The sequence below is a fragment of the Ochotona curzoniae genome, unplaced genomic scaffold, assembly GCF_017591425.1.
Source record: "Ochotona curzoniae isolate NIBS_2020 unplaced genomic scaffold, NIBS_Ocur_1.0 contig_1, whole genome shotgun sequence".
NCBI classification, from domain to species: Eukaryota; Metazoa; Chordata; class Mammalia; order Lagomorpha; family Ochotonidae; genus Ochotona; species Ochotona curzoniae.
This window is the reverse complement of record NW_024464918.1, coordinates 2322533-2347507: the sequence shown is the minus strand read 5'-3', so window position 1 is coordinate 2347507 and position 24975 is coordinate 2322533. Positions and strand designations below refer to the sequence as shown.

Genomic DNA, 24975 nt, shown 5'->3' with positions numbered 1-24975 from the left:
AGGTCTCCCCTGTGAGTACAGGGACCCAAGGACTTGGGACATTCTCTGCTTTCCCAGGCCATTAACAGAGAGCTGGAAGTGGAGCTTATTATCAGAAGTGGAGCAGCTGGGACATGAACCAGTGTCCTTGTGTGATGTTGGCACCGCAGGTGGAAGATTAGCTTGCTAGGCCACTGTGCCGGCTGCTCCTGCTTCCTATCTTAACTCCCCAACTAAGGCAGCCCCCACCTGAGTTTGCTTCTTGTGTAACACAGATGCACTTTGCTCTGGCTCCTGTAGCTAGGGCGAGAGACAGCGGGCAGAGGCTTTAATTTGCTGCTGTCAGTTTGGGTGCTGTCCCCTGCCTTCTCCATGGATGAAAGGGATCCTGCAGCAGGGCACTAGGCCTGTCTCTAGGTCCTCATCTAGGTCTCCCTCAGAGGACTTTGGGTAATTCTGGAGGACACAGCAAAGGCACAAGAGGCAGCAGAGAGGACAGGAAATGGCGTGCAAGGGACTGGCCCAAGGTCAAAGGAGAGGCGAGAGGGGCTGGCCTTGGCGTGAGGGGTTCTGAGGCCAGTGTCTCTCTCATCCTTCTGGTCCAGCTTCTGCTGGGCTGTGACTCCCAGCTCCTGCACCTTATTACACATGATTTTGTCTCTCTCTGCCGCCAGGTCTAGTGGAGTCCAAGGAGCAGCCAGGACAGGGTAGGGCAGTGGCTGCCATGGACAAAGACACATTCCACCCTGTCCTGCCCAAGGAGGGCCCCAACCTGGAGCTCAAAGAAGAAGCCCCCATTTTCCAGACTGCTGAGGGCTCGTGCTGCAGCATTGGCAGCCCAGGGCTTAAGCAGAGGGACCACCTGGGGGGCACAGAGGAGCCCCCAGAGGAGCAGAATGTGGCCTCCCACGGCCTTAGCCTTGACCTGTCCCTCACCAATGGCCTAGCCCTGGGGCAGGACACAGATGCTCGGGAAGAGGACGCAGAGTCCCGGCCCTGGCGTGCTGACGGGCTGGCACGAGGGGACGATGCTTCCAGTCTCCATGCCGACACTGAGGATCCTCATCTGGGGTGAGTGGATGTTTTGAGGGGGTTGCTGCAGGGCCCTCACATGTGACAGCTCCATTGCTTTGTGGCTTATGCCTAGTTCCTTTGTCAATCTGGCTTTTATGCATGGGTGTTTAGGGCTAGCAAGCTGTTTGTACCCTGAGTTTTCTGAGGGATGCTGCACTCCCCCTTTTCCCAGTGGTGCACTCATGGTCTAGCGTCTTCCAAGAGGCGTTGGGGAGAGATGGGTCTCACAGGAAGCTGTGATGATGACCTGGGAACATGGTGTGACCCACAGGGCCCTGACCAGTGTGGATGCCTGCAGTGCCCAGTGCAGGCTGGCAAGGGCATCTTCGTCGGGTAGACTTTGGTTTGTTTGGGTGGGGACTGGAGAAGAGGGAGAAAGTGGACTATTACGTGTGACTAGGGTATCCCAGGAAAGGGGCCTTGTGAGAGAGGGACGTGAAGACAAGGCCTGAGTCCTGGGGAGTGGTTGGCCCTACACGGAAGCCTCCAGGCCATGAGGACAGGGAAATGGCGCCTCTGTGGGACTCAAGTTGGGATAGAGAGCTGTCTTCATTGTCATGGGAGGAGTATCACCCAAGCTGGGCTGAGGGAGCTGCCTCAGCGTCATTCATTTCAAAGATGACTTGATGCCTCCTCCGGAGGCTGTGTCCCCAGTCCACAGCCCAGTGCTTGGTGGCTGGTGGCCAGCAAGTGTGGTTGGTAGAATTGATCAACAGGGTATAGCCCATGCCCGCCTTCTTGCCTCCAGGGCATGCCTAGCTGCAGGAGCAGGGCCTAGATATTCTAAATATTCCAGTTGCCAGTATTCGTGTGTGGGTCCACCTGGAAAGGATAGTGACTAGGTCCTTACATCCCACAGTCTGGATGACCCCGGGGAACCAGATGTACGTGATGGATTCAGCGCCACGTTCGAGAAGATTCTGGAATCAGAGCTTTTGCGGGGCACTCAGTACAGCAGCCTTGACTCCCTGGACGCCCTGAGCCTCACAGATGAGAGCGACAGCTGTGTCAGCTTTGAGGCCCCTCTCACGCCCCTCATCCAGCAGCGGGCCCGGGACAGCCCCGAGCCGGGGCCCGGGCTGGGCCTTGGGGACCTGGGGCCTGAGCAGGACACGGGAGCAGCTGGTGGTGATGGAGAGCTGGGCAGCCCCCTGCGACGCTCCATCTCCTGCAGCCGCTCGGAGAACGTCCTGAGCCGCCTGTCTCTCACCGCCATGCCCAATGGCTTCCATGAAAACGGAGCCTCGGGCACAGGCAGGGAGGAGGAGGAAGAGGAGGACGACGAGGAGGACACAGACAAGATGCTCAACTCAGCCAGGTGAGACAGGGACTGGGCCGGGGGGCGATGGAACAGAAGAAAGGGAGAAGGGGAGGCAGGAAAGAAAATTAGCAACCCAGTGTCCAAGGTCAACATGGCCTCTGTAAGGTCACTGTGCCACCCACTGTGTGGAGACATCCTGTTCCTGGGCCTCAGCATCCACTCTGCTCCCCCAGGTGGGAGTGTGGGAGCTGTGGTCGTGTGGGGGGTGGGCACCTGGATTCCCTTGAGGAGTCCTAGGGTGGGCTCTAATCTGATCCCCTCCTGCTGAGCGGGCTTCTTTCCTTTTTTCTGGCCCCACTGGGTTTTCAGGGGCCCTGGGATGAGCTCCCGGCCTCATGTCTTGCTGTGTCCACAGTGACCCCAGCCTGAAGGATGGCCTGTCGGATTCGGACTCGGAGCTGAGCAGCTCGGAGGGGCTGGAGCCTGGTGGTGCAGACTCATTGGCCAATGGGTGCCAGGGTATGAATGAGGCTGCTCGCAGGCTGGCCCGCCGCCTGTACCACCTGGAGGGCTTCCAGCGCTGCGACGTGGCCCGGCAGCTGGGCAAGAAGTAAGTGTATCCTGCCCCCATCTTCCCAGGCAAACCTGAATGTACCCCAGCCTCCTCAGGGGCAGAGAGTCCTTGCAGGGGTACTTGGTGCTAGGTTGGGGGGGGGCTCCCAACAATCCCCAAGGCTGCTGCCTCCCGCTCTGTCCTCATTCCTGGCCTCGCCCTAAATCTGTTTCCTTTCTGGGCTGCTTGGGCGGGGCCCTTGGTCTCCTCAGGGCTGGGGCACAGATGGAGGTGTGGAAGGGGAATGAGGCGTTAGGAGCATGCTGGGTGGTAGTGAGAACAGCAGCTTGTGGCCCCCCTGAGGGGGCAGGGAGAGAGGAGAACCCTGAGCCAGAGAAACAGCTGGGGGGCTCTTCCAGGTCCTCACTGTGCCCTGCTGTGTTCTGGGACTGGCTGAGAAGGCCCAAGTTCTCTCATCACAGGCCATGGCCTTGAGAGTGGCTGTAAAGGGCACTTGGCCAGGTAAGGGTGCTTAGCCAGGTGGGAAGGGGCTAGGGCCAGGCAGGGGCGCTGAGATCCAGAAGGCTACCAGCACAGTTGGGCAGGTCTGCCAGCAGCATGCCCACTGCGCTTGGCCCTGCCATGCAGGGTGCTTCCTGACACCTACAGGCAGTCTTTGACTGCCAGGAGCAGGCAAGTTCAGGGTGACCATCCAGACTGTAACTATGAGGGAGCCTGACAGGGGCCTTAGGCCCTCAGAGAGACCCCAAGCAGGTCTGTTCCCAGGTTGTCTTGAACCTCTGCCCCTTCCACCTTCTACAGCCTTCCTGTCGCCCTGACACTAGTGCCAGTCCAGAAACCACAAGTCCTGACACCCCCTTTTGGTAGTGACCCAGCTCCAGGTTGTCCTTTCTGGAGCTAACTTGGGGTCCACCCGCCCTTGTCCTTGCTGCCACGCCTCCTGTAGCAGTCTGCCCAGCAGCGACCCACAGGGCTCACATCTCTCCCATCTGAAACCCAGACCCTTCCCTAGCTCCTCTTGTTCCTCAAGCCTATTTCAGTTGAAATTCCCAGGTTGTCTGGGTGGCCCCGAGCCCTCCTGCTGTCACCAAGCACCCCCTACCATCAACTCCCTACAGAAACCTCTTGGCAAGATCACAATGGCCTGGTGCCTTCTCCCAGGCCTGTCCTTGCCTCCCCTTCTTCCTCATGTTGGTGTAGCTCTCTTTTTTTAACATTTTCTTCCATTAAGTTTTCAAATGTACATAAAGGCAGATAAAATAGGATATTAAACCTGCCTCTACCTATTACTTGGCCTCAAAGTTGCCAATGATTTTCCTTATTCTCCCCCACCCCATTGGTTGAAATATTTAAAAATATATCTCAGGCACTCTTTCATTTGAACCAAAAATATATATTTTCAACTGATAATGATTTTGAAAGATATTTATTTATTTATTTAAAAGTTGGAGTTATACAGAGTGATAAAGAGACACAGAGAAATCTTTCATCTGATAGTTGTATTTCCTACATGTTGAGTGGGCCAGGCAGAGGCCAGGAGCTTCAAGCACATGGGTACAGGAGCCCAAATACTTAGGCTGTTTTGATCTAGCTCCCTGTTAAAAAGTAGGGGAATGCAGCAGAAAAGTGGAGCAGCTAGGGCCTGGCGGCGTGGCCTAGCAGCTAAAGTCCTCGCCTTGAACGCGCCAGGATCCCATATGGGCGCCAGTTCTAATCCCGGCAGCTCTGCTTCCCATCCAGCTCCCTGCTTGTGGCCCGGGAAAGCAGACGAGGATGGTCCAAAGCTTTGGGACCCTGCACCCGTGTAGGATACCTGGAAGAGCTTCTGGCTCCTAGCTTCGGATCGGCATAGCATCGGCCGTTGCGCTCACTTGGGGAGTGAATCAGCGGACGAAGGATCTTTCTCTCTGTCTCTCCTCCTCTCTGTATATCTGACTTTCCAATAAATAAATAAATCTTTAAAAGTGGAGCAGCTAGAACTTGAATCAGTACCCATATGGAATGCTGGAGGCTTTACCTGCTATTTTGTAACACCTGCGCCTGATAAATGATTTTTTTTTAGATTTGTTTTATTTTATTTTTTATTGGAAAGTCAGAATAACAGTGAGAAGGAGAGACAGAGAGGAAGATCTGCCATCCACTGATTCACTCCCCAAATGGCTGCAGTGGCCAGAGTTGAGCCGATTCAAAGCCAGGAGCTTCTTCCTGGTCTCCCATGTGGGTGCATGGTCCCAAGGCTTTGGGCCATCCTCAACTGCTTTCCCAGGCCACAGGCAAATAGCTGGATGAGAAACACAGCACCAGCCCCTTGGCACTCTAGTTAACCCCTATACATTAATGACCTCCCAGGCACACACCCAGCCCTGACTTTTTCTTAAGCATCACATCTGACCCAGGTGACTACCTTCTTGATCATGTCCCATACCCATCTGGTCACTAATGTTCTGTGGCTTCTCCCCATCCCTGCCACTGCCTCCGCCCATGGCTCTCCATTCAGCCATTAGACTCCCCAAATGCAGACCCACTACCCCCAACTCTGAATCCTTCAGGCTGGAGTCTGTGTCCTCCTAGCTGGCCCACAGGCTCTGGTCCCACTTCATCTCCTGCTGCCCCACACCTGCTCCACAGCCTCGGGCCCCTGGCCCTGCTGGTTGCTCCTAGACATGTTGGGCAGATTCCTCTGCTGGGGAGTGTCCTAGGCCCTCTTGCCTGTGATGAGTCCTAATTTTCTGTGTTGGCTGGAACTCCACCTTCTCTAGGAAGCCTTTCTGTCCCTCAGCCTATAGTTGAGCTGTCAGATCCTGACTCGGGGAGGCAGTCTGGGGGTTGTGAGATCTAGATGGGTGGTTGTGGTTCTCGGGGACCCGCTCCCCTAACACTTCCCATTGCTGTGCCTTCTTGGGTTGGACCCTGCTTCTAATGGATACCTACTCTGCTCTCCTGACAGCAATGACTTCAGCAGGCTGGTGGCTGGGGAATACCTCAGTTTCTTCGACTTCTCAGGCCTAACTTTGGACCGGGCACTCAGGTCAGTGGGGCTAGGGTGGGTCAGCATCCACAGGTGGCACGAGCAGCCTCCTACTGTCTGTTTCATGCCCACTGTGCTGCCTTGGGCTAGTGTCTTGACCTCTCTGATGAGGCTGTGGGAAGGGTTGTGAGGGTGGAAATGTAAGAACCCTTTGCGGGGAAGAAAGATAGCAAAGGACCTATGAGTCCTGGATGCCTTGGTTAGCCTGATGCTGGGCGTCTGGGTACATTAGCTTCCTGTGTCTTCCTAGCACTCCCGTAAGGTGGGCTCTGGCTTGCCTATATTTCGTATGGGCCAAGAAGGGAGAGAGACTCCCCCTGCCCAGTCTCTGAGGGAAGAGATAGTAAAGTGGAGTTGATCTCAGGGCTGCCTGGTGTTTGGGATGAGGGAGGAACATCCCCAAAACATACACATACACAGCCAGCCACCCACAAGGGAGGTGGGCCCTCCTCTGCAGGGCCCAGGGAGCAGGATAGGGAGAATGGGTGAATGCAACCCAGGGTCCATGAGGCTCTAATGGAGGTGAGAGGCGGGGACGGGCAACGGGAACACAAAGGACAGACAGTGCATGCTGGGCTGGTGGGTGGGTGCCCATGTCCCTCAGACCTTGTTGTTGTGTCCCTGATGTCTCTAACACTTTAAAAACTGAGATTTCTGTAGTTCGATCTGTGCTTCAGTTGGGCTGTTTTCTGTTGACACTGATTTCAGTTCATTTTCCCTTTTCCTGTGTTTAATAACCCGCTAAACCAATAGGTTAGGGATTAGGTTTTTAGTTTCTTTTGTTTTTAAATATTTTTTATCTATTAATTTAAAAGGTTGAGTTAGAAAGAAGGAGGGAGAGCCAGAGGTCTTGTATCTGCTGATTCACTCTAAATGGGCACATTACTGGGGCTGATTTGGGGCAAAGCCAGAAGCCAGGAGCTTCCTCTGGATCCTCCACATGGGGGCAGGAGCCCAAGCATGTGCACTGTCCTCCTGGGCACGTCAGCAGGGAGCTGAATGGGAAGTGGAGCAGTGGAACACAGACTGGTGTCTGTGTGGGATGTTGGTATTGTAGATGGGTCCTTCTTTCTATACCACAATACGAGCCGCTTCTGTTATGTGTTTTAGTTCTAGAATTTCCACTTCATTAAAATTTAAGAAGAGGATTCTCATTTTGTCAGAATTTCTTGCCATTTCACTCATTTTCCCTATTTCCCCCCCTCTCTTCAGTTTATCTATTTGTTTGGAAGTCAGTTACATGGAGAGAGGAAGGGATACAGAGAGAAAGAGATCTTCCATCTACTGATTCATTCCCCAAATGGCAACAGAAGCTGGCGCTAGACCAGGTCAGGGCCAGGAGCTAGGAGCTTCTTCTGGGTATCCCAGAGCGGTGCAGGGCCCATGCGCTTGAGCCATCTTTTGCTGCTTTCCTGGGTTCATTAACAGGAAGCAGGTTTGGAAGTGGAGCAGCTGGATCTTGAACTCATGTCCTTATGGGATGCTTGTGTCACAGGTAGAGGCATAACCTGCTATATCACAATGACATCTCCACTCCCACCCTTTCTTGAATGTAATCGTAGTAAAATCTTTGCTAACTCCAAAATTTGCATTATCTAATTTACCTGTTTCTATTGCATCTGTTTCTAAGCACTTGAAAAATTTGTTTACTTTGCAAGGCAAAGAAAGATGAAAGATGAAAAAGGGACCAGTGCCATGGCATAGCCGGTAGAACCACTGCCTGCAACACAGCATCCCACTGGGTGTTGCTTGAGTCTTGGCTGCTCCACTTTCAATCCAGCTCCTCACTAATGTGCCTGGGGAGGCAGCAGAGATGGCCCAAGGGCTTGGGCCCCTGCACTCATGTGGGAAACCTGGAGGAAGCTTGTAGTTCCCAGTTTCAGATTGGCCCTGCTCTGGCCATTCTAGCCATTTGGGGAGGAGACCAGTGACTGGAAATCAATTGGTCTGTCTTCTCCCTTTTCTTGCTGTGTAACTCTCCTTTCAAATAAATCTTCTTCCTCTTCTTTTTTTTTTCTTTTTAAAGATAGATAATATGTAGAGGATTAAGTTTTTTTTTTTCTGTTGGTTTACTCCCCAGATGCCTCTGATAGATAGTTGAGGCTGGGTTATTCCAAAGTTAAGAGTCCTGGATTCAGTCTAGGTCTCCCATGTGGGTGAAAGGGAGCTGAGTTTTTGAGTCATCAGTTGCTGCCTCCAGGGAATACATTAGCAGGAAGCAAGGGGCCAGAAGCAGAGCTGGGCCTTCAACCCAGGCATTCCAGTATGGATGTGGGTGACTTAATGGCTGCACCAAATGTCTGCTCCCCACACCCCCTCACCTTTTTCTAAAAAATCATGTATCCTGGCGTTTTGCATGCTTAGTCACTTTTGAAAAAAAAATTATTTATGTAATTTGTTTGCAAGTGAGAGAGAGAGAGAGATCACCTGCTGCTTCATTCCCTAAATGCTCACAACATCTGGGACCGGACGAGGCTGAAGTCGGGTACCTAGAACTCAGCCTGGCCTCCCTTCTGGGTCACAGGGCCACACGAACCTGACCTGTAATCTTTCGATGTCTGTGTGTTAGCAGGAAACTGAAACTGGAAGCGGGGCTGCTGTGCAGGTGTTCCAAGTGATAACTAATGTGTCAAATATACACCCTTGCACACCACCACCTTTGTTCCTTACAGTGTGCATGGGGAGGCTGGGGAGGGCTGAAACTCTGAAGTCTGTCAGGCCCCCTAGTCTCAGCACTCCAGAGGCCTTCTGGGGGCCAGGCATCTCCCTGAGCCTGGAGGGGTGCCCTGAACCAGATGCCAGGTTGCTGGGCCCTGGGTCCCCGTGTGTGTGTATGGTTGCTACCTTGGGTGAGACTTAGGAGCCCCAAGAGGCCCTCAGCAATCTGGTTTTCCCTACCAGAAACTTCCTGAAGGCCTTCCCTCTGATGGGAGAGACACAAGAGCGGGAGCGGGTCCTGACACACTTCTCCCGCCGGTATTGCCAGTGCAACCCCGAAGACAGCACCTCGGAAGGTATGCCTCCTGTCCCACTGCCCTTGCCTTGTCCTCCTGCTGTGCCCAGCTCACCTGTTCTCTCTGGCATACAGTAGGCTTTTAATGCCAGATGAAGAGGTAGCACGCAGATGGGTTTGCCCCTGGGCCTGGAGGTCAACCATCCTGGGGGCTTTAGTCCTTCTGGTTTTCATCTCCTGGTCACTGTGGTTCCTGAGACTGGGTTGAAGTCAAGGCTTGCCCTGTGGGTGAACTCAGGTCCCAGGCCTGGGAGTGACAGTGCCAACAGGGTCCAGGTCCAGATCCATTGCTGTGTCTGAGGCTTGGGTTGGGCTACACTGGGTGGGTGGGGGCAGGTTCTCTCTGGCACAGCAGTGGGAGGGTGAGGTGGGTTTGGCCCTTTCCTGTCTGCAAGGCCTCCAGGATGGCCCCAGAAAGGTAGGGAGCTGGGGTGACAGTGGGCCGATGCTCACACTGAAGGTGCCAACGTCTCTGGTTTAGATGGAATCCACACACTCACCTGTGCACTGATGCTGCTCAACACGGACCTGCATGGCCACGTGAGTTGGGGGTTGCGGTGCCTGTCCTCTCAATGGCCCCCTTGGGGTGCCCAAGGGCCAGCCCTTCTCCCAGCCCCTGTCTGAGCCTGCTTGCCCAGTGACCACATTTCTTCCAGCAGTTGGGCAATCTGACTTCTGGAAATGGCCTTGTCGTAGTTGTACCCACTTTGAGATCTGTCTGGGTCTTGGCCCCTCTGCAGGGCAGTGAGCATGATCAAGGCCCCTGGGAGTTTTGGAGGTGCTAAGGAGGTATGTACCACTAGGCAAGTCCCTGCCAGAACTTGCTGTTTTCATCCCTTTTCCACAAGCTCCAAGTAGCCCCTGCCAAGCAAGTACTGGGTTCCCCCAAAAAGCGATCTCATCACACTCACCAGGTCAATGAAATTAGGGTGGAGTATGAGGCAGGGTGTGGTGCTGGCTCGGACCCTCATTGTTTCTCCTGGCTCAACAACCCCTCCTTTTCTCTTCTGTTTGCTCCGGGACCCCCTCTGGGCTCTCCTACCCCTGCAGGTGGTAAGTGTAGCTGGTGGCCTGCATGCCCTGTGTGCCTGGATCCCCATCTCCATGTCACACTTCTGCGTCCTCCATGCTGTCTTGCCTCATCATGCCCCATTATTGCTCACTGAGGGGCGGCCATACCCACTGTTGGACTCGGGGTATCTTGGTGAATCAGGGGACATCAGGCCAGTGTGTCTGGTTTCAGAGTTAATCAGTGAAGGTTAGGGAGTAGGGGCTGGAAGGAAGAGATGGAACAGCCCCGACTTTTGTTTCGACTGTTGCCTGTATGTGGGAACTGTGTGACCCTGGACAGGTTGCAGGCCCTCTCCTTTACTCAGCTTGGGTATCATGGCATGGGGGTGGGGAAAGGACTGAGAGCTAACAGTACACAAGGCCAAGGGTCAGGGTCAGGGTTAGGGCCAGGTTCCAGTGAGGGGTTTGTCAGGAATGATGTTATGGTGTAAGAACAGCACTAGCTTTTGTGATTGACACTGTGGGCCCTTGGAAGGTCAAGAGCATGTACGTCACAGGCTGACTACAGCCTGTGCGTGGGTAAGAGGAGGAGCTGGGCACAGGCAGGGCACCCAGACCGGGAGGGCTGGGACCTTGGTGCCCCAAGCAGGAAGAACAGATGCATGACACCTTTGCCTGAGTCTGCCTACGCCACAGCCTGAGTGTGAAACAGGGAGCCTTGAGAGCAGGTGTTGCTGAGCCGTGCCTCTCCCACCAGCAGCCTGAGGTCAGTCTCAGGCCCTGTCCCTGCTGGGATCAGCCCTGAAGGACCCTCCCTATGAGGAGGGTGCCAGTCAGTACTTGGGGAGCCCCCCAGGAGGAGAGTACCCTGTCCCATTTCCATGCTGATGCCGCATTTGGGGGAGACAGTGGCACTTCACAGAGCAGAGGTGGGCAGGGCCTGGCTGAGCCCACAGAGAGGAGGCTCTCTGCTTGGGTCCATGTTGTTTGCGGCTCCGGAGCGGGGCAGCTCTGGCTGGCTGTGTGGCCAGAGGCAAGTTAGTGACCTGAGCAATCCTCAGTGTCCGGGTGAGGTGGTCACAGCACATGCTGAGCACTCTGCCCAGGGCATGGAGGTAGGCTTCTGGAGGGGATCGCCTGGCCTGAGAGGGGCGTGACCAGGCTGGCTGTGACTTGTTTGTGCCTGGAGCTGCAGGTAGGAAGAAAAATTTGCATAGCAAGGTGGCTGAGTGGCAGGGTGGAGGGAAGGGAGAAAGTGGGCATTCAGGTCACACATCGTGGCCCCTCCATGGTTAGGCAGTGATTAGGGCACGTGGCTTTCACTTGGCTGTCACCATCATCCTCATTATCACTGTACTCTAAAGCAGTTGCATATCTAGTGTAAATTCACTTCTTTGTAATTTATGGAGTCTTGCTTTTCTGCTCCAGGGAGCAATCAATTTGAATAAATGTTTCATGTGGACTAGAAACCAAGTATGCAGTACTTGGTTATGCTGTTTTACATGCCAGGGACGTTGGGTACTTTGTGTTGGGAGGTTCTGTATCCTCATTGATACCTTTTGTTGTGGTTACAAATGTACAGCTTATAATGGACTCTTTTAGTCATTTACAGGGTTTGGGAATGTTCGGCTCATAGGCCATATAAGACCCACAAAATCGTTTGGTTTGATCCTGCCAAAGCAGCTGCAGGTGGGACTTGAAATTTAACATACCCTACAGCAGGCTGCTTTCTAAGCTGACAATTTTGTGTCAACAGTGCATGTTATTATGAATATCCAGTGGCCCTTGGAAGAAGTTAGGTTTCCTCGCTCCATGTGAAGGCACAATTTTAGTGCCATAAGTGGCATAGAAGGGTGTCTACAGTGGTATGTAACCACCACACGGCCTAGTCCTGGAACTTGCTCTCAGCCTGGAAGGAAGCCTGGTGCCTCTCAGCTGCCATGCGCCTCACCTCCTCCATGCAGCCCCTGGGAAGTGTGGATTGGCTATCTGTCCCTGTGGATTTGTCCACTGTTGAGATTTCATACCCACGGAATCACACAACATGTGGCCCATTGTGCTTGACTTTTTAAATGTAGTATAATGTTTTCAAGGTTTATCTATGTTGCAGTATGTGTCAGTATTTAATTGTTCATGGCTAAATAATATCCTATCACATGGACATGTTACATCTTGTATATCCATTTATTTGAATTATTTGAAGTAGGGGCTCCTGTGGACATTTGTGTAGAAGGCTCTGTTTGAGTGTCTGGTTCTTTTGGCTGTATACCCAGGGTAGACTTGGTACATCACATGATAATTACACATGTAACTTTTTGAGAAACTGCCAAACTGTTTCCCATAGTGGCTGAATGGAACAGGGTCCCACTTCACATTTTTACCAACTCTTTCTCTCTTTCTTTCTTTCTTTCTTTCTTTCTTTCTTTCTTTCTTTCTCTCTCTTTCTCTCTTTCTCTCTTTCTTTTTTTCTTTTTCTTTTTCTTTAAATGACAGCCATTCTATGTGAAATAGCTTTGTGGCCTTGGTTGGCATTTTTTTATGACTGGTGATGTTGAATATGGCTTGCTGGCCATTTGTTGCATTCTGAGATTTCTTTGTGTATTCCAGATACTAGACCTTTATCACATACACAATCTGCAAATATTTCTCATTCTGCGGTTAGTCTTTGATAACAACAAAAGTTTCACATTTTTGTGAAGTCCAGTTGGTCTTTCTCCTCAGTTTGTTGTACTTTTGGTGTCATATATAAACACTTTTCACCAAATACAAGGTTAAAAAGGTGTGACTTTATGTTCTAAGAGTTTAATGGTTTTGGCTCTTAGCTTTTGGTCTTTCATCCATTTTGAGCTAAGTATTGTGTGAGGAAAATCACCAATTTTTCTCTTTTGCATGTGAATATCTATTGTTCTAGTACCACTTGTTGAAAGGAATATTCTTTCTCTGCTAGGTGGTTGAACATAATGTACAGGTTTATTTCTGGACTCTTAAAAAACTTGATTCTGTTGTCTGTGTATACACTCTTCTGCCAGTGGCCCATTTTAAAAATATTTATTTATTTATTTGACAGCCAGAGTTAGAGAGATCTCCTCCATCTGCTCATTCATTCCCCAAATGGGCCACAATGGCCAGAAGCCAAGCCAGCCGAAGGCAGGAGCCAGGAGCTTCTTCTGGGTCTCCCATGTGGGAGGCAGAGGTCGAAGCACTTGGGCCATTTTGCATTGGTTTCCCAGGTGCATTCGCAAGGAACTAGAAGTGGAGCTGTTGGGACTTGAACTGGTACCCACATGGGATGCTAGTGTTTTGGTAGTCTGTTTCTAAGACTCTATTAATTGTCTATTTTCTTGGCATATAATTAGTATTCTTGCTAATTTAAAGGATTTATTTGATTGAAAAGAGAGAGAGAGAATCTTCATCTGCTGGTTCACTCCCCCAGTGTCCGTAATTGCTGGGGCTAGACCAGGCCAAAGATAGAAGCCAGGAACTCCTTCTGGGTCTCCTGTGTTGATATAAGGGCCCAATCCTTGGGCCATCTTCTGCTGCCTCCCCAGGCATGTTAGTCAGAAGTTGGTTCGTAAGGAGAGCAGCTGGGATTCACATCAGTGCCCAGTTGGGATGCCAGCATTGCAGGTGGTAGCTTTTCATGCTGTGCTACAACACTGGCCTCTGTTCTTGGTGATTTTTTGTCTGCATGTTCTTTTGTTACTGAGAGAGTGTTGCATCCTCCAATCAGGTTGTGAATACATCTGCTCGTGGTTCTGTAAAAGTCCTGTATATTCTGAGACTATGTTGTTTGGTATTATCTGGATTTAGGATGATTATGCTGTCTGGTGAATTGATCTTTCATCATGAAAACATCTCTCTTTAAATCTAGTGATGCTTCTTGCCTGCAAAACTGTTTTTCAGATATGAACTGTTTCAGACAGACTGTTTCAGTTAGTGTTTGCATGGTGTGTTGTTTTTTGCCTTCTTGCCTCCATGATTTCTGTTTCTTTATATTTAAGGTGTGTCTCATATATTTATTAAAAATCAAATATATCATATTTGATGTAATTATTGTATAAATCATAAAATTTAAATATCCCATGCTACTAATTGTTTTCTCTTTGACTATTCTGTGTTCATTTTCCCTCCCTTTCCTGCCTACTTTTGGATTATTTAAGTTTCTTATTTTCTCTTCCTATTAGTTGGTTCTTTGCACATTCTTTAAGAATTCTTTTTATGGTTTACAATAGGCATCCCTGATTAATTAAAGTACCTCTGCCACTTCCTGGGTGATGAAATGCTTTAAAACACTTCAGGTGCACTTACTGCTCTTTGAGCTCACACTCAAATTCTTATGCCTCTATTTTATTTCCTGGAAAAGTTGAGCATTGTTCTGCAAATCAATATTCAGTGAACCGATAATCATTTAGAGTTACCCCCTCTTTCTGTTACTCTTTATTTCTACCTGCTTCTCAGGGTTTCCATCTGAGCTAACGTTCCAAGCGAAGAACTTGCTTTTCATTTCAAATCTCCCATCTTTTGTTGCAGCACCATGGGGGTGTTCCCCAGAGCCTCCCATCCTTGGTGTTCCCTGAACTCTAATTCTTTTTTAAAAAGATTTCTTATTTATTTTTATCAGAAAGTTAGATATATATAGAAGAGGAGAGACAGAGAGGAACATCTGCTGTCTGCTGATTCACTCCCTGAGTGGCTTCAATGGCACAGCCAGACCTGAGCCTATCTGAAACCAGGAGCCGGGAGATTCTTCTGGGTTTCTCACATGGGGGCAGGTGCAGGGTCCCAAGGCTTTGGGCCATCCTTGACTGCTTTTCCAGGCCACATGCAGGGAGCTGGATGGGAAGCAAGGCCAAAACCGCTGGAACATGGATTGGTACCCATATGGGAGCCCAGTATGTGCTAGGCGAGGGCTTTAGCCACTAGGCTACCATGCTGGGACCTCTAATTCTTTTTTTTTTTTAAAAGATTTATTTATTTATTGGAAAGTCAGATATACAGAGAGGAGGAGAGACAGAGGGGAAGATCCTCCGTCCGACAGAGGGGAAGATTCACTCCCCAAGTGAGCGCAACGGCCGATGCTATGCCAATCCGAAGCTAGGATCCAGGAACCCCTTCCGGGTGTCCCACACGGGTGCAGGGTCCCGAAGCTTTGGGCCATCCTCAACTGCTTTCCCAGGCCACAAGGAGGGAGCTGGATGGGAAGTGGAGCTGCCGGGATTAGAACTGGCGCCCATATGGGATCCTGGCGCGTTCAAGGCGAGGACTTAAGCCGCCGGGCCCTTCTAATTCTTCTTGTCCAGTCCCAGCACACTGCTAGGAGGCCCCACGGTTTGGCTGACAGGTGCATCAGGGAGGAAGGTTGATCTGGGCGGCATCTCCTCTTTATGTCTCCTCCCTCCCCTCGCAGGGTCCTCGCTCTTCAAGTCCTTGACTGCTGTTTGTCCAGTGCCTTCATGCCGATGCTTCATTGATGTGTTTGTGTGTATTTTAACCTTCAGTTGTTTCTTCTGGGAAGGTTCATCTGTGACAAGATTGTCATCGCCCGGACTGGAAATCTAACCTGGCTAGTATTCAGTGTGTGCAGTGTGTGTGGAATGCAAAGGCAAGGTTACAGCATTGATGTTTTGCTTTTCTGCCACACACACACACACACACACACACACACACACACACACACACACACACACACACACACACACACACACAGCCATGCATTTATACACATGAACACACAGATATGTAACTGTGAAAATATACATAAACACATGAAGCGTACTTATATCAAGGCACATACAAAATCTTTCCTGCTTAACCTTTTGGAGAAGGTGCTTGTCAGCCCTGTTTGAAGCCTCATAACCTTGTTTTTTTTTGTTTCAAATGATTTATGTAGTTTATGAATGTCCCATCTAGTGTTAATACAATGTCTCTTTGTTAAAATGGTGCCAAGTTCAAAACATTCGGGAACTGTACATAAAACTCCTTTTGGAGAGCTTCAGCACACCCAAGCAGACTAAAGACAGAAATGTAAATAAGCATGTTTGGTTACAAAAGGCTTTTTGGAAGAGTATGCATTTTCATCTCAAGAGATGCCAGGGTTCTGGGGGTGAGTCCTAGACCACACTATTTTTAGAAAAACCAAACCCACTAAACCTCCCAAAGATGAAACAGCACCCAGTGTCTCCCTAAATGCAGACACTCCAAGGAAGAGCAGAGAGTACTCTAAGGAAAGAAGGTGGAGCCGGGGGTCACAGCTATTGCCACTTCTTTGTTTGTGCCGGCAGGAGGGAAGCCACACACATGGATCTTCTTTGTCCCAGTCCCACCTGGCATCAGGTACTCATGTGTGTTGGCGGAAACTGCTTTTTGACTCTCCTAAGGCCAAACTCTCCCTCACTTCACCTACATCTTGGAGGTCTTGCTGTCCTCTGTTCAGGTGAGAGGGTGAGACAGGTGTGGCAGAATACAGAGCTTCGGCTCAGGAGCCAAGCAACCTGGTGTTGAGTGACCTTGCCGAGTTAACCAGGAGTAGTGGGTGAGAGCATGGGCTTTGTGTCCCACACACTTGGCCCTTCCACTTCCTTATTGTGTGACCATGGGGACCTCATTTCACCTTCCTGGACCTGTTTCCTTACCTGTCAAATGGAAATAGTAAAGCAACCCATCTCCCCTTCTCTGGTGAGAAGGAGATAAGATAACGGGTGTCAAGGACAATACCTGGGGTATAGCAGGCGCCTGTTGAATGGCTGCTATTACATTTCTTCCAAGCTGGATTCCTTCCTTAGGGTTAAGGAGAACCATTGTCATGTTGCTTGACAATCATTTAGGATCTTGAATGTGGGAGAGAGGTTTTGTGTATGTGTGGAGGCAAATCCAGGTGGTTTTTACTTTCCTTACTTCCCTTGATGCTGCCTCCCTCTGGCTGGGAGGGGCAGGTGTGTGGGTCACAGCGACTACCTTCCCTTCTCTCAGGTAGAATCGTTTCTCCATTACAGAATATCGGTAAGAAGATGTCTTGCCAGCAATTCATTGCCAACCTGGACCAGCTGAACGATGGCCAAGACTTTGCCAAAGATCTGCTGAAGGTACCACCTGCTGACTCCCATGCCCAGGGTGATGGAGAGCAGAGGGGTCTCTGGCTCACTAACCTGCCATCCCAGACTCCTCCTGCTTGGGGCAAGCCATCTAGTTCAACACGTGCCTTCTCTGGAGAGTTTAGTCCTCCCTGGAGTGTGCAGCCTTTTAAGACTTACTTTTAGTGTCCGTAATCACTGTGGTCCAGGTGACAGTCCTCACTGACCCCAGTTGTCAGAGTTGCCACCCATCACCCCCACGTTCATCATCACCACCACCAAAGGGAAAATCCCACTCATTCCTCCAGCACCACCGGAGATTAAGGAATTCCAGTTTTCTTTTGAAGGGGAAGCACAGGGTGGAATTATGGCCCTCTCAATGTGGTCAGTTCTCTTCTTTGGAGGAAGAAATGCAGGTTTTGAGGTGACAGATGGTGAGTTTATTTTTAGATCTTGGGTTTGAAAGACCTGGCAGTATCAGGGGGATGTTGAATAATGAATCTGTTGAACAACAGTTCAACAGAAGTAAATATATGGAAGTAAATATATGTTACTACTGTACACCATCTACTCATCCTCCATGCATTCGCTCATCCTCCCAGGTAGCCATCAGTCCATCCATCTACTAAGGCACATAGTCATTCACCTACCCTATACTTACCTACTCATCACCCACATGCACTCCAAGCATCACCCATGTATTAATCAACTTTTAATTACTTTAGCTAAAAAACCCAAGAGAAGTTACTTTATGAATGAAGGTTTGTTTCAGCTTATAGTTTTGGAGCTTTACAGCCCTAGACTGGGTAACGCCATCAGTCTGGCATCAGATGAGAGTGGCCCTTGGCATAATGTATGCAGAGGGAGGACGCAGAGAGACAGGCAAGAATCACACTCTTCCTCTATACCTGTGTGTGTGCCTCTATTAACACTATCATGAGTTGATCACAGAGTTCTACCCTAAAAACTTAATTTGAGCCCAAACACTTCCCCACCTTCATCCTGTAACTGGATGAAGCCTCCTCTCTAAATCCATTGGCCTTAACGTGAGACGTTGGAATCTAAATATTCATGAGTTTGGGGAGTCCTATCCTGTTTGAACTATAATACCTCTGCATGCTCCTTGTGTGTTAACTATTCACCTAGTCACTACACATAAGGGCCCCAAACACTCCCTTGTCATACTCCACATCTATTCACCATCTTTTCACCTACCCATTTCCAAACCTCTGTCCCCCTGCCCACCCAGTCATCCTCACATCTACCTCTCAGTCATCCTATCGTTTATCCATCTGCCCTATACACACACCCATATACTTCTAAGTATCCCTCACATCCTCCATCCCTCTTCACCCACACACCTGCCTGCTTCTGCATTCATTTCCAACCCATCTCTACCTATCCATTCCAGAATTCATCACTCCATCCACTTATTAGGTTCTTACTATATGTTGATCTCTGGATTATGCACTCAAGATTCAGTGGTGGGCAAGATAAATATTTCTTGACCTTGTGAAGCTTAGTTTCCTAGGTAAGACAGACATTAAAGATCATATGATTAAGTACCACTCATCCATCCATACATCCTGTTTAATCTATTGGTTAAAAGATTCACAGCACCAGCATTGATGGAGACTCTTCATCTGAACCCCTCTATTTCCCCTCTTCCAGTCCCTGTACAATTCCATCAAGAATGAAAAGCTGGAATGGGCCATGTGAGTAGTGCTCAGGGGCACAGTTGAGGGCTGACTGCATCCCTGGGAGGGGCGTGGCCAGGGTGGGGTTAGTGACTGGCCCCTCTCCATGGTGCTGATTTCTTCCAGCCCAGAGCTCTGACAAAGCCTGTTCAGCAGATTAGCATCAGTGTTGAGGAGGATCTCTTTAGGTTCTGTCCGTATACAAGTGTGCAAAATTTACACTGCTTGGATACCCATAGTTGGCTTTCTGTACTGGCATATTGCCATACTTACCAATTATGACAGCTCCTTCCCCTTTGGGAGGTAGGCAGATGGGAGGCACAGGGCCCCTATAACCCAGAGAATAGGAACTTGTAAGGCTGGGACCTGCTATTGTTAATGGGAAGACAGCCCCCTGACAGTGCATGTGGAGGTGCTGCCTTCTGGAAGGAGGCATAGTGAGCTTGCTGGTTGGAGAGAATGTGAGGGAGTCTCTCCCAGCTGTGCTCCTGAGGGCAGCTACACTTTCAAATCTGTGTGGAGGTCCTAGGTAGGGATTGTCAGGAACCCCAACCTCATCACAGAGAGTTGAGACTCTTCTACCAGGGCTCCCATGGGAGCCAGACTCTAGGGGCCTCTCCTACTGACCTGCCCTCTGATAGCATGCTGGTAGTTTCTTACTTTGTCTTATTTATTATTATTTATTTTAACAAAGAGATAGATTAATAGATCCCATTCACTAGTTCATGCCTCCCCCAAGCTACAATGAATGGGGCTGGTCTCCTGCATGGATGGCAGGCACTCAGTCACTCAGACCACGACCTAGTGTTCTCTGGGAATGGAGCTGGATGTGGGACTTGGGCGCCCTCATTTGCAGTGCAGGTGTCCCAGGCGCTAGGCCGAATGCTCATCCCTGGTGGTGGGGTTTGTGTTCAGCATTGGTCTGGCTTTGTATTAATGCCCCTGGGCTGGGATCTCAGGGCTGGATGGAGAAGGAAGAGTGAGATGAGCCCTAGAAATAGTGAAGTCTCCAAGTTTGTGATCTTGGAGGCAAAAGAAAAAAAAAATGGGAAATCAGTAGTCAGGAGTCAGAACTGAAGACTGCGTGGAGGGGTCAGGGAGCTGGAGCTGCTATTGAAATTGGAACTTTCTTGACTCTGCCTCCTGGGAGCTGCTGTTTACTTCTAGCCCTGGCTACCAGAGCTGTGATTGGTGGGAGAGGCCCTGGGGTTATGGGCCTGAGGCCTCCTTGGAGGTGGTGTTCAGGCCTGGTGCTTTCCTAGTGATGAAGACGAGCTGAGGAAGTCCCTGTCTGAGCTGGTGGATGACAAGTTTGGGACAGGCACGAAGAAAGTGACTCGGATCCTGGATGGTGGCAACCCTTTCCTGGATGTCCCCCAGGCTCTTAGTGCTACCACCTATAAGCATGGCGTGCTCACCCGGAAGACCCACGCGGACATGGATGGCAAGAGGAGTGGGTGTCAGGCTGGGGAAGGAGCATGGGGAGGGATGCTGGCATGGAGGGGATCATACCCACACAGGGGGAGGCATGGTGGACATACTGGAGCAGGTGGTTGCAGCCGCATTCTCTTGCTCCCCTTTGCAGCACCCCGTGGGAGGCGAGGCTGGAAGAAGTTCTACGCAGTGCTCAAAGGGACCATCTTATACCTGCAGAAGGTAAGGGCCCATCCTGGGCCTCTACCCAGGAGGGCCCAGCTTGGTCCCTGTGGTACCTGAGGGCCCTGTGCCTGGAGGCTACTGGAAATTTCCCTGGTAGGGCCTGACTCAGATTTGACTCATTTGGGGCTTTGGAGGTTTTGAGGGGAGGTGAGGGTGTTTAAAATACCCAGTGGCTCAGTGGGCCCCCAGTGTGAGGCCTAAACAGGGACAGCCCGGGCTCCAGGGAGCCTGCCTGGGGAATTCTCATTAGGGTGACTGAGGTGGCCCAGCAACAGGAACTAAGACAGGGAGGGAGAGAAAGAGGAGGGTGAGAGGGCAGGCCATGTGGGTGGGGAGTGTGGGCCAGGAAGATGGCCTCTTGGTGATGGTGACGGTGACAGGGGTGTGCTTCTGGGTCCTGGCCAGGATGAATACAGGCCTGACAAAGCCCTGTCAGAGGGTGACCTGAAGAATGCCATCCGTGTGCACCATGCCCTGGCCACCAGGGCCTCCGACTACAGCAAGAAGTCCCACGTGCTGAAGCTGAAGACGGCTGACTGGAGGGTCTTCCTCTTCCAGGCCCCGTGAGTGGGTGCTGTGGCCCCCAGACCCCCTACCCTGCAGCCTGCACCCCATACCACCTCTTCCTCTCCTTAGAATAGAGCCCTGCTTCCCCCACCCACCTGCCTTGCAGTCATGGAGTGAGTGTGTCCACCATCAGGAGTCCCGCAGTGCAGCCCCCTCAGTGGCTTGTGGAAGCAGGTTGGAACCAGCATCTCCTGGGCCTTGTCTTATGACTGCTGACTCAGGACTCCGGGATAGCCCCACAGCTGCACCCTGAGGAGCCCTGCCATGGCCGGCATGGACTTTACAATTACCTTCAGCTTCATTGTAGGGCTACTTGGGAATGTTTGCCCTGCACTTGACCTCTAAGGCGCTCCTCCCACTCCCCTGCTCCCTGCCCTGGAGATAGCCATGTCTCTTTCACGTGTCAGATGAGAGAGGAGGGTTGTAGGCAGGCACGGCCTTGTCATTGCAGGTAGGCTGGGCAGCCAGCCTTGGCCTTCTTCCTCTGACCACCTGGGCCCTTTGCCCTGAGCTCTGGCCCCAGGAGGTTTATTTTGACATGAAATCCAGGTCTGTCCTAGGAGCTGGGTCAGAGGGGCATTGCCTATGCTGCCTCGCCCAGGCCTGTCCAGCCACACCCCCCACCCTCCCCTCTCTCTCCATCCCCAGGAGCAAGGAAGAAATGCTGTCGTGGATCCTGAGGATCAACCTGGTGGCCGCCATCTTCTCGGCCCCGGCCTTCCCAGCTGCTGTCAGCTCCATGAAGAAGTTCTGCCGGCCCTTGCTGCCCTCTTGCACCACACGCCTCTGCCAGGTTAGTTCCTCCCATGGCTGCTCCCCACTCAGATGCTCCACCCTATCCTACAGACCCCACTCAGACTCTTAAGGAGGGACCCCAGGGTAGAGGCAATGTTTTCCATCCAACCAGCAGCTGGCTGGGCTGTGGTGGGTGGTGTGTGCTTGCTTCTCTGCTAAAAGCAGGTATCCCCAGTGGCTCATAGCAATCCAGGGGCAGGTGACCCTGGGCTGGCCCTTCATCCAGTGCTCATTCACTGGCCTCATCTGTGTTGAAAGACTGTATGCATAACCCTTAGTAAACCAGTGCTCTAGGAAGTTGGGGTTGTCTTGGTGAGGAGTCAGTGGTGGCCAGAATATGAGGGAGGGAGGGCTGTCCTCAGGCTCAGGAACTTCCTGTCTGTGTCAGCCCTGGCCTGTTTCCTCCTTGACCTTGCCTGGCTCTCTACATGGAGCTCTCTCTGGTGGCCTCCCTTTCAACCCAGAGCCCCTACACTGCATAAACCACATACATGAGCAGTGCAAGGCATACAACAGGCACATGTCCACGTGCCCACATGCCCAAGGTGTGCAAAGGGGCATGGCTGTACTGTGGGGTTGGGAGGGGTGTGCACTTCTGCATCAGTGACAGTGTTGCCAGCTGCTTTTGGGTGTGATTCTGGCTCTGTCACCATCATGCCTGTGTATTGAGCAGGTGCATGACAGAATGAGTATGTCACATGGAGCCAGAGCAGGGCCATTCTGTGGTCCAGAGGGCTGTTTCTGCTTGGGAGGGTTGGCATGCCTGGGGGTGTTATCTAGGTCAGGGGTGTCTACAGGTATATGTGATGTAAGGGGCTCCCAGCTCCTGAGCCTGCTGGGGGTTGCCAGGGAGAATGGAAGCCCACGGAAGCCAGCGGCGGGAGGGGAAGGGCGTGAGGAGCTCTCCCGGGGTGCTCAGTGAGCCTAGCCAGGCCTCAGGTTCCCTTGGCTGTAGTGGCGGCCAGAGTAGGACATCACAGCTCGGGGTTGGGTCTTACAGGAGGAGCAGCTGCGGTCCCATGAGAACAAGCTGAGGCAGGTGACGGCAGAGCTGGCCGAGCACAGGCAGCACGCGGTGGAGAGGGGCGTGAGGTCCAAGGAGGCCGAGGAGGCCCGGCTGAAGGAGCACTATCTCACGTTTGAGGTGGGACCGCTGGTGGGGTGTGTGCAGGGGGCCACGGGATGCGGTGGGCTGGGGGAGGCCAGCTCCTGCCTGCTGCTGCCCACCACCAATGTCCTTGCTGTCTATCTTACATTCTCACCAGCAGCACAGGGGACTCTAATTGCTCTGCATGTTCACCTACACTTATTTTCCGTTTTTGTATTTTCTGTGTAGTCACCCTAACAGGTAGGAGGTGATATCTCCTGGCCATTTGGACATGTAATTCCCTCATGGTTAGAGATGGTGAACATCTTTTCGTGTGTATGTGTTGGCTATTTGTATACCTTCTTTGGAGAAATCTTTATCCAAGTTCTTTTCCCGTTGTTAAACTGGGTTGTTTGTTTTCTAATTGTAGTTCATTTTTTTTCCTTTACATTTTTTTTTACTTGAAATGCAGACAGATGTGGTGGGTGGGGTATTGGTTCATTCCTCAAATGGTTCACCCCCACCCCCAAGTTAGGGCTGGACCATGTTGAAGCCAGGAGCCAGGAACTCCATTCTGGTCTCCCACGGGGGCTGCAGGGGCTCCTGATTCTACCACCTTCCACCACCTTCTCAGGGTCTCAGCAGTGGCTTCGACGTCCAGTAGCTGAGACTGAAACCAGTCTACTGGGATGCTGCTGTTGTGTTCCACAGTGTTGGCTTAACCCACTGTGCTACAACACTGGCTCCAGCAGTGCTTTGCATATTATGAATGTTAGCCCCTTATCTGATATATGATTTGCAACTATTTCCTCCCATAACTGCCTTTTAAGTTGCTTATATCCTTTGATGTACAGAAATATAACATTTTGATAAAGTTCCACTTGTCTATTTTTATTTTGCCTCTGCATTTGGTGTCAAAATCAAGAAGTCACTGCCAATTATTTATTTTAAATGTTATTAGTGAACTAGCTTTATTAGACTGGTGCAATCCTTGGTATTAATGTGAAAAGTCTTATTAAGGACATGTAAAGTCATACTTAGTACATTTTCCCCCTTATTGTTGTCTGCCTTTTGACTCTATCTCTGACCTTCTCCATGCTTCCCCCAGAAAAGCCGTTATGAGACCTACATCCACCTGCTGTCGGTGAAAATCAAGGTGGGCTCTGACGACCTGGAGCGGATCGAGGCCCGGCTCGCCACCCTGGACGGGGAAGACCCTTCGCTTCGGAAGACACACTCGAGCCCTGCCCTCAGCCAGGGCCACGGGCCTGTGACTGGCAGCCAAGCCGCCAAGGATGCCACCGGGCCTGACACTTAGCTGGCACGAACATGCGGAGCCTTGCCCCAGGCAGGCGGGTCAGTGAGCACAACTCCAGCCAGCTGCCACTCACACAGCTGCAGCCAGTGGCCCGGCAGCCCGAGGGGTGCGGAGGGGCCTGCGGGCCGAGAAGGCGCTGCTGTCCGAGGCCCAGGCCTTCCGGCACCCGTAGCCCTCGTTCCCTTGCCACAGCTGAGCCTCATTTTGCAGGCCGGGCGTGCGCACGCTCGAGCCGCCACTTCCGGGAGAAGGCCGCTGGGCCGCGCCGACTCCTGCGGCCGGGAGGCCGGGCGCGGACGCCCAGGGCCGGCCTGGCTCGGGGCCCGCGGACGCCCGGGGCCGGCCTGGCTCGGGGCCCGCGGACGCCCGGGGCCGGCCTGGCTCGGGGCCCGCGGACGCCCGGGGCCGGCCTGGCTCGGGGCCCGCGGACGCCCGGGGCCGGCCTGGCTCGGGGCCCGCGGACGCCCGGGGCCGGCCTGGCTCGGAGCGCTCGCCGCGCCACCCCGCGAACTCGTCTGCTTCCTTCCTGTGGAGCGCCAGCGCCGTCCGGCTCTTCCCCGCAGCGCCTGGACTGTCCTCCCGCCTGCCAGGGTAACGATGCGGGACGCGGCCCAGCCCCGCCTGGGGCCAAGCGGATCGTGCTGGCGTGGCCGTCCGCGGGGACAGTGCGGCCTCCTTTTATACTGACAGAAATGTGTGTGTATATATGTGGAAATTATCTGTGTGCGCAAGGAACGCCTTTAAAGATGGCGGCGGGGCCTCTGTCCTCGGGCTCGGCGGCCTGGAGGCCCCGCGGCGTCGCTGCGGAGCGGAAGGCCCAGACGACCTCCTCTCAGCCTCCT

The 24975-nt window shown here is 52.0% G+C and overlaps 1 protein-coding gene across 1 annotated transcript in view; it reads left to right on the top strand.

Annotated features, from left to right (window-relative positions):
- Positions 1 to 24402, top strand: part of PSD2 (pleckstrin and Sec7 domain containing 2) — a 107941-nt gene extending 83539 nt beyond the window's left edge. The window contains exons 2-15 of the mRNA XM_040976074.1: positions 654 to 1050; positions 1913 to 2371; positions 2730 to 2924; positions 5836 to 5916; positions 8818 to 8930; positions 9411 to 9469; positions 16933 to 17022; positions 18682 to 18725; positions 19970 to 20160; positions 20293 to 20363; positions 20772 to 20929; positions 21582 to 21726; positions 22729 to 22872; positions 23924 to 24402. Of these exons, the coding sequence (XP_040832008.1) occupies positions 704 to 1050; positions 1913 to 2371; positions 2730 to 2924; positions 5836 to 5916; positions 8818 to 8930; positions 9411 to 9469; positions 16933 to 17022; positions 18682 to 18725; positions 19970 to 20160; positions 20293 to 20363; positions 20772 to 20929; positions 21582 to 21726; positions 22729 to 22872; positions 23924 to 24133 (2307 nt within the window). The 5' untranslated portion in view covers positions 654 to 703 and the 3' untranslated portion in view covers positions 24134 to 24402. The remainder of the gene's footprint in view (positions 1 to 653; positions 1051 to 1912; positions 2372 to 2729; positions 2925 to 5835; positions 5917 to 8817; positions 8931 to 9410; positions 9470 to 16932; positions 17023 to 18681; positions 18726 to 19969; positions 20161 to 20292; positions 20364 to 20771; positions 20930 to 21581; positions 21727 to 22728; positions 22873 to 23923) is intronic.
- Positions 24403 to 24975: the final 573 nt, after the last annotated feature.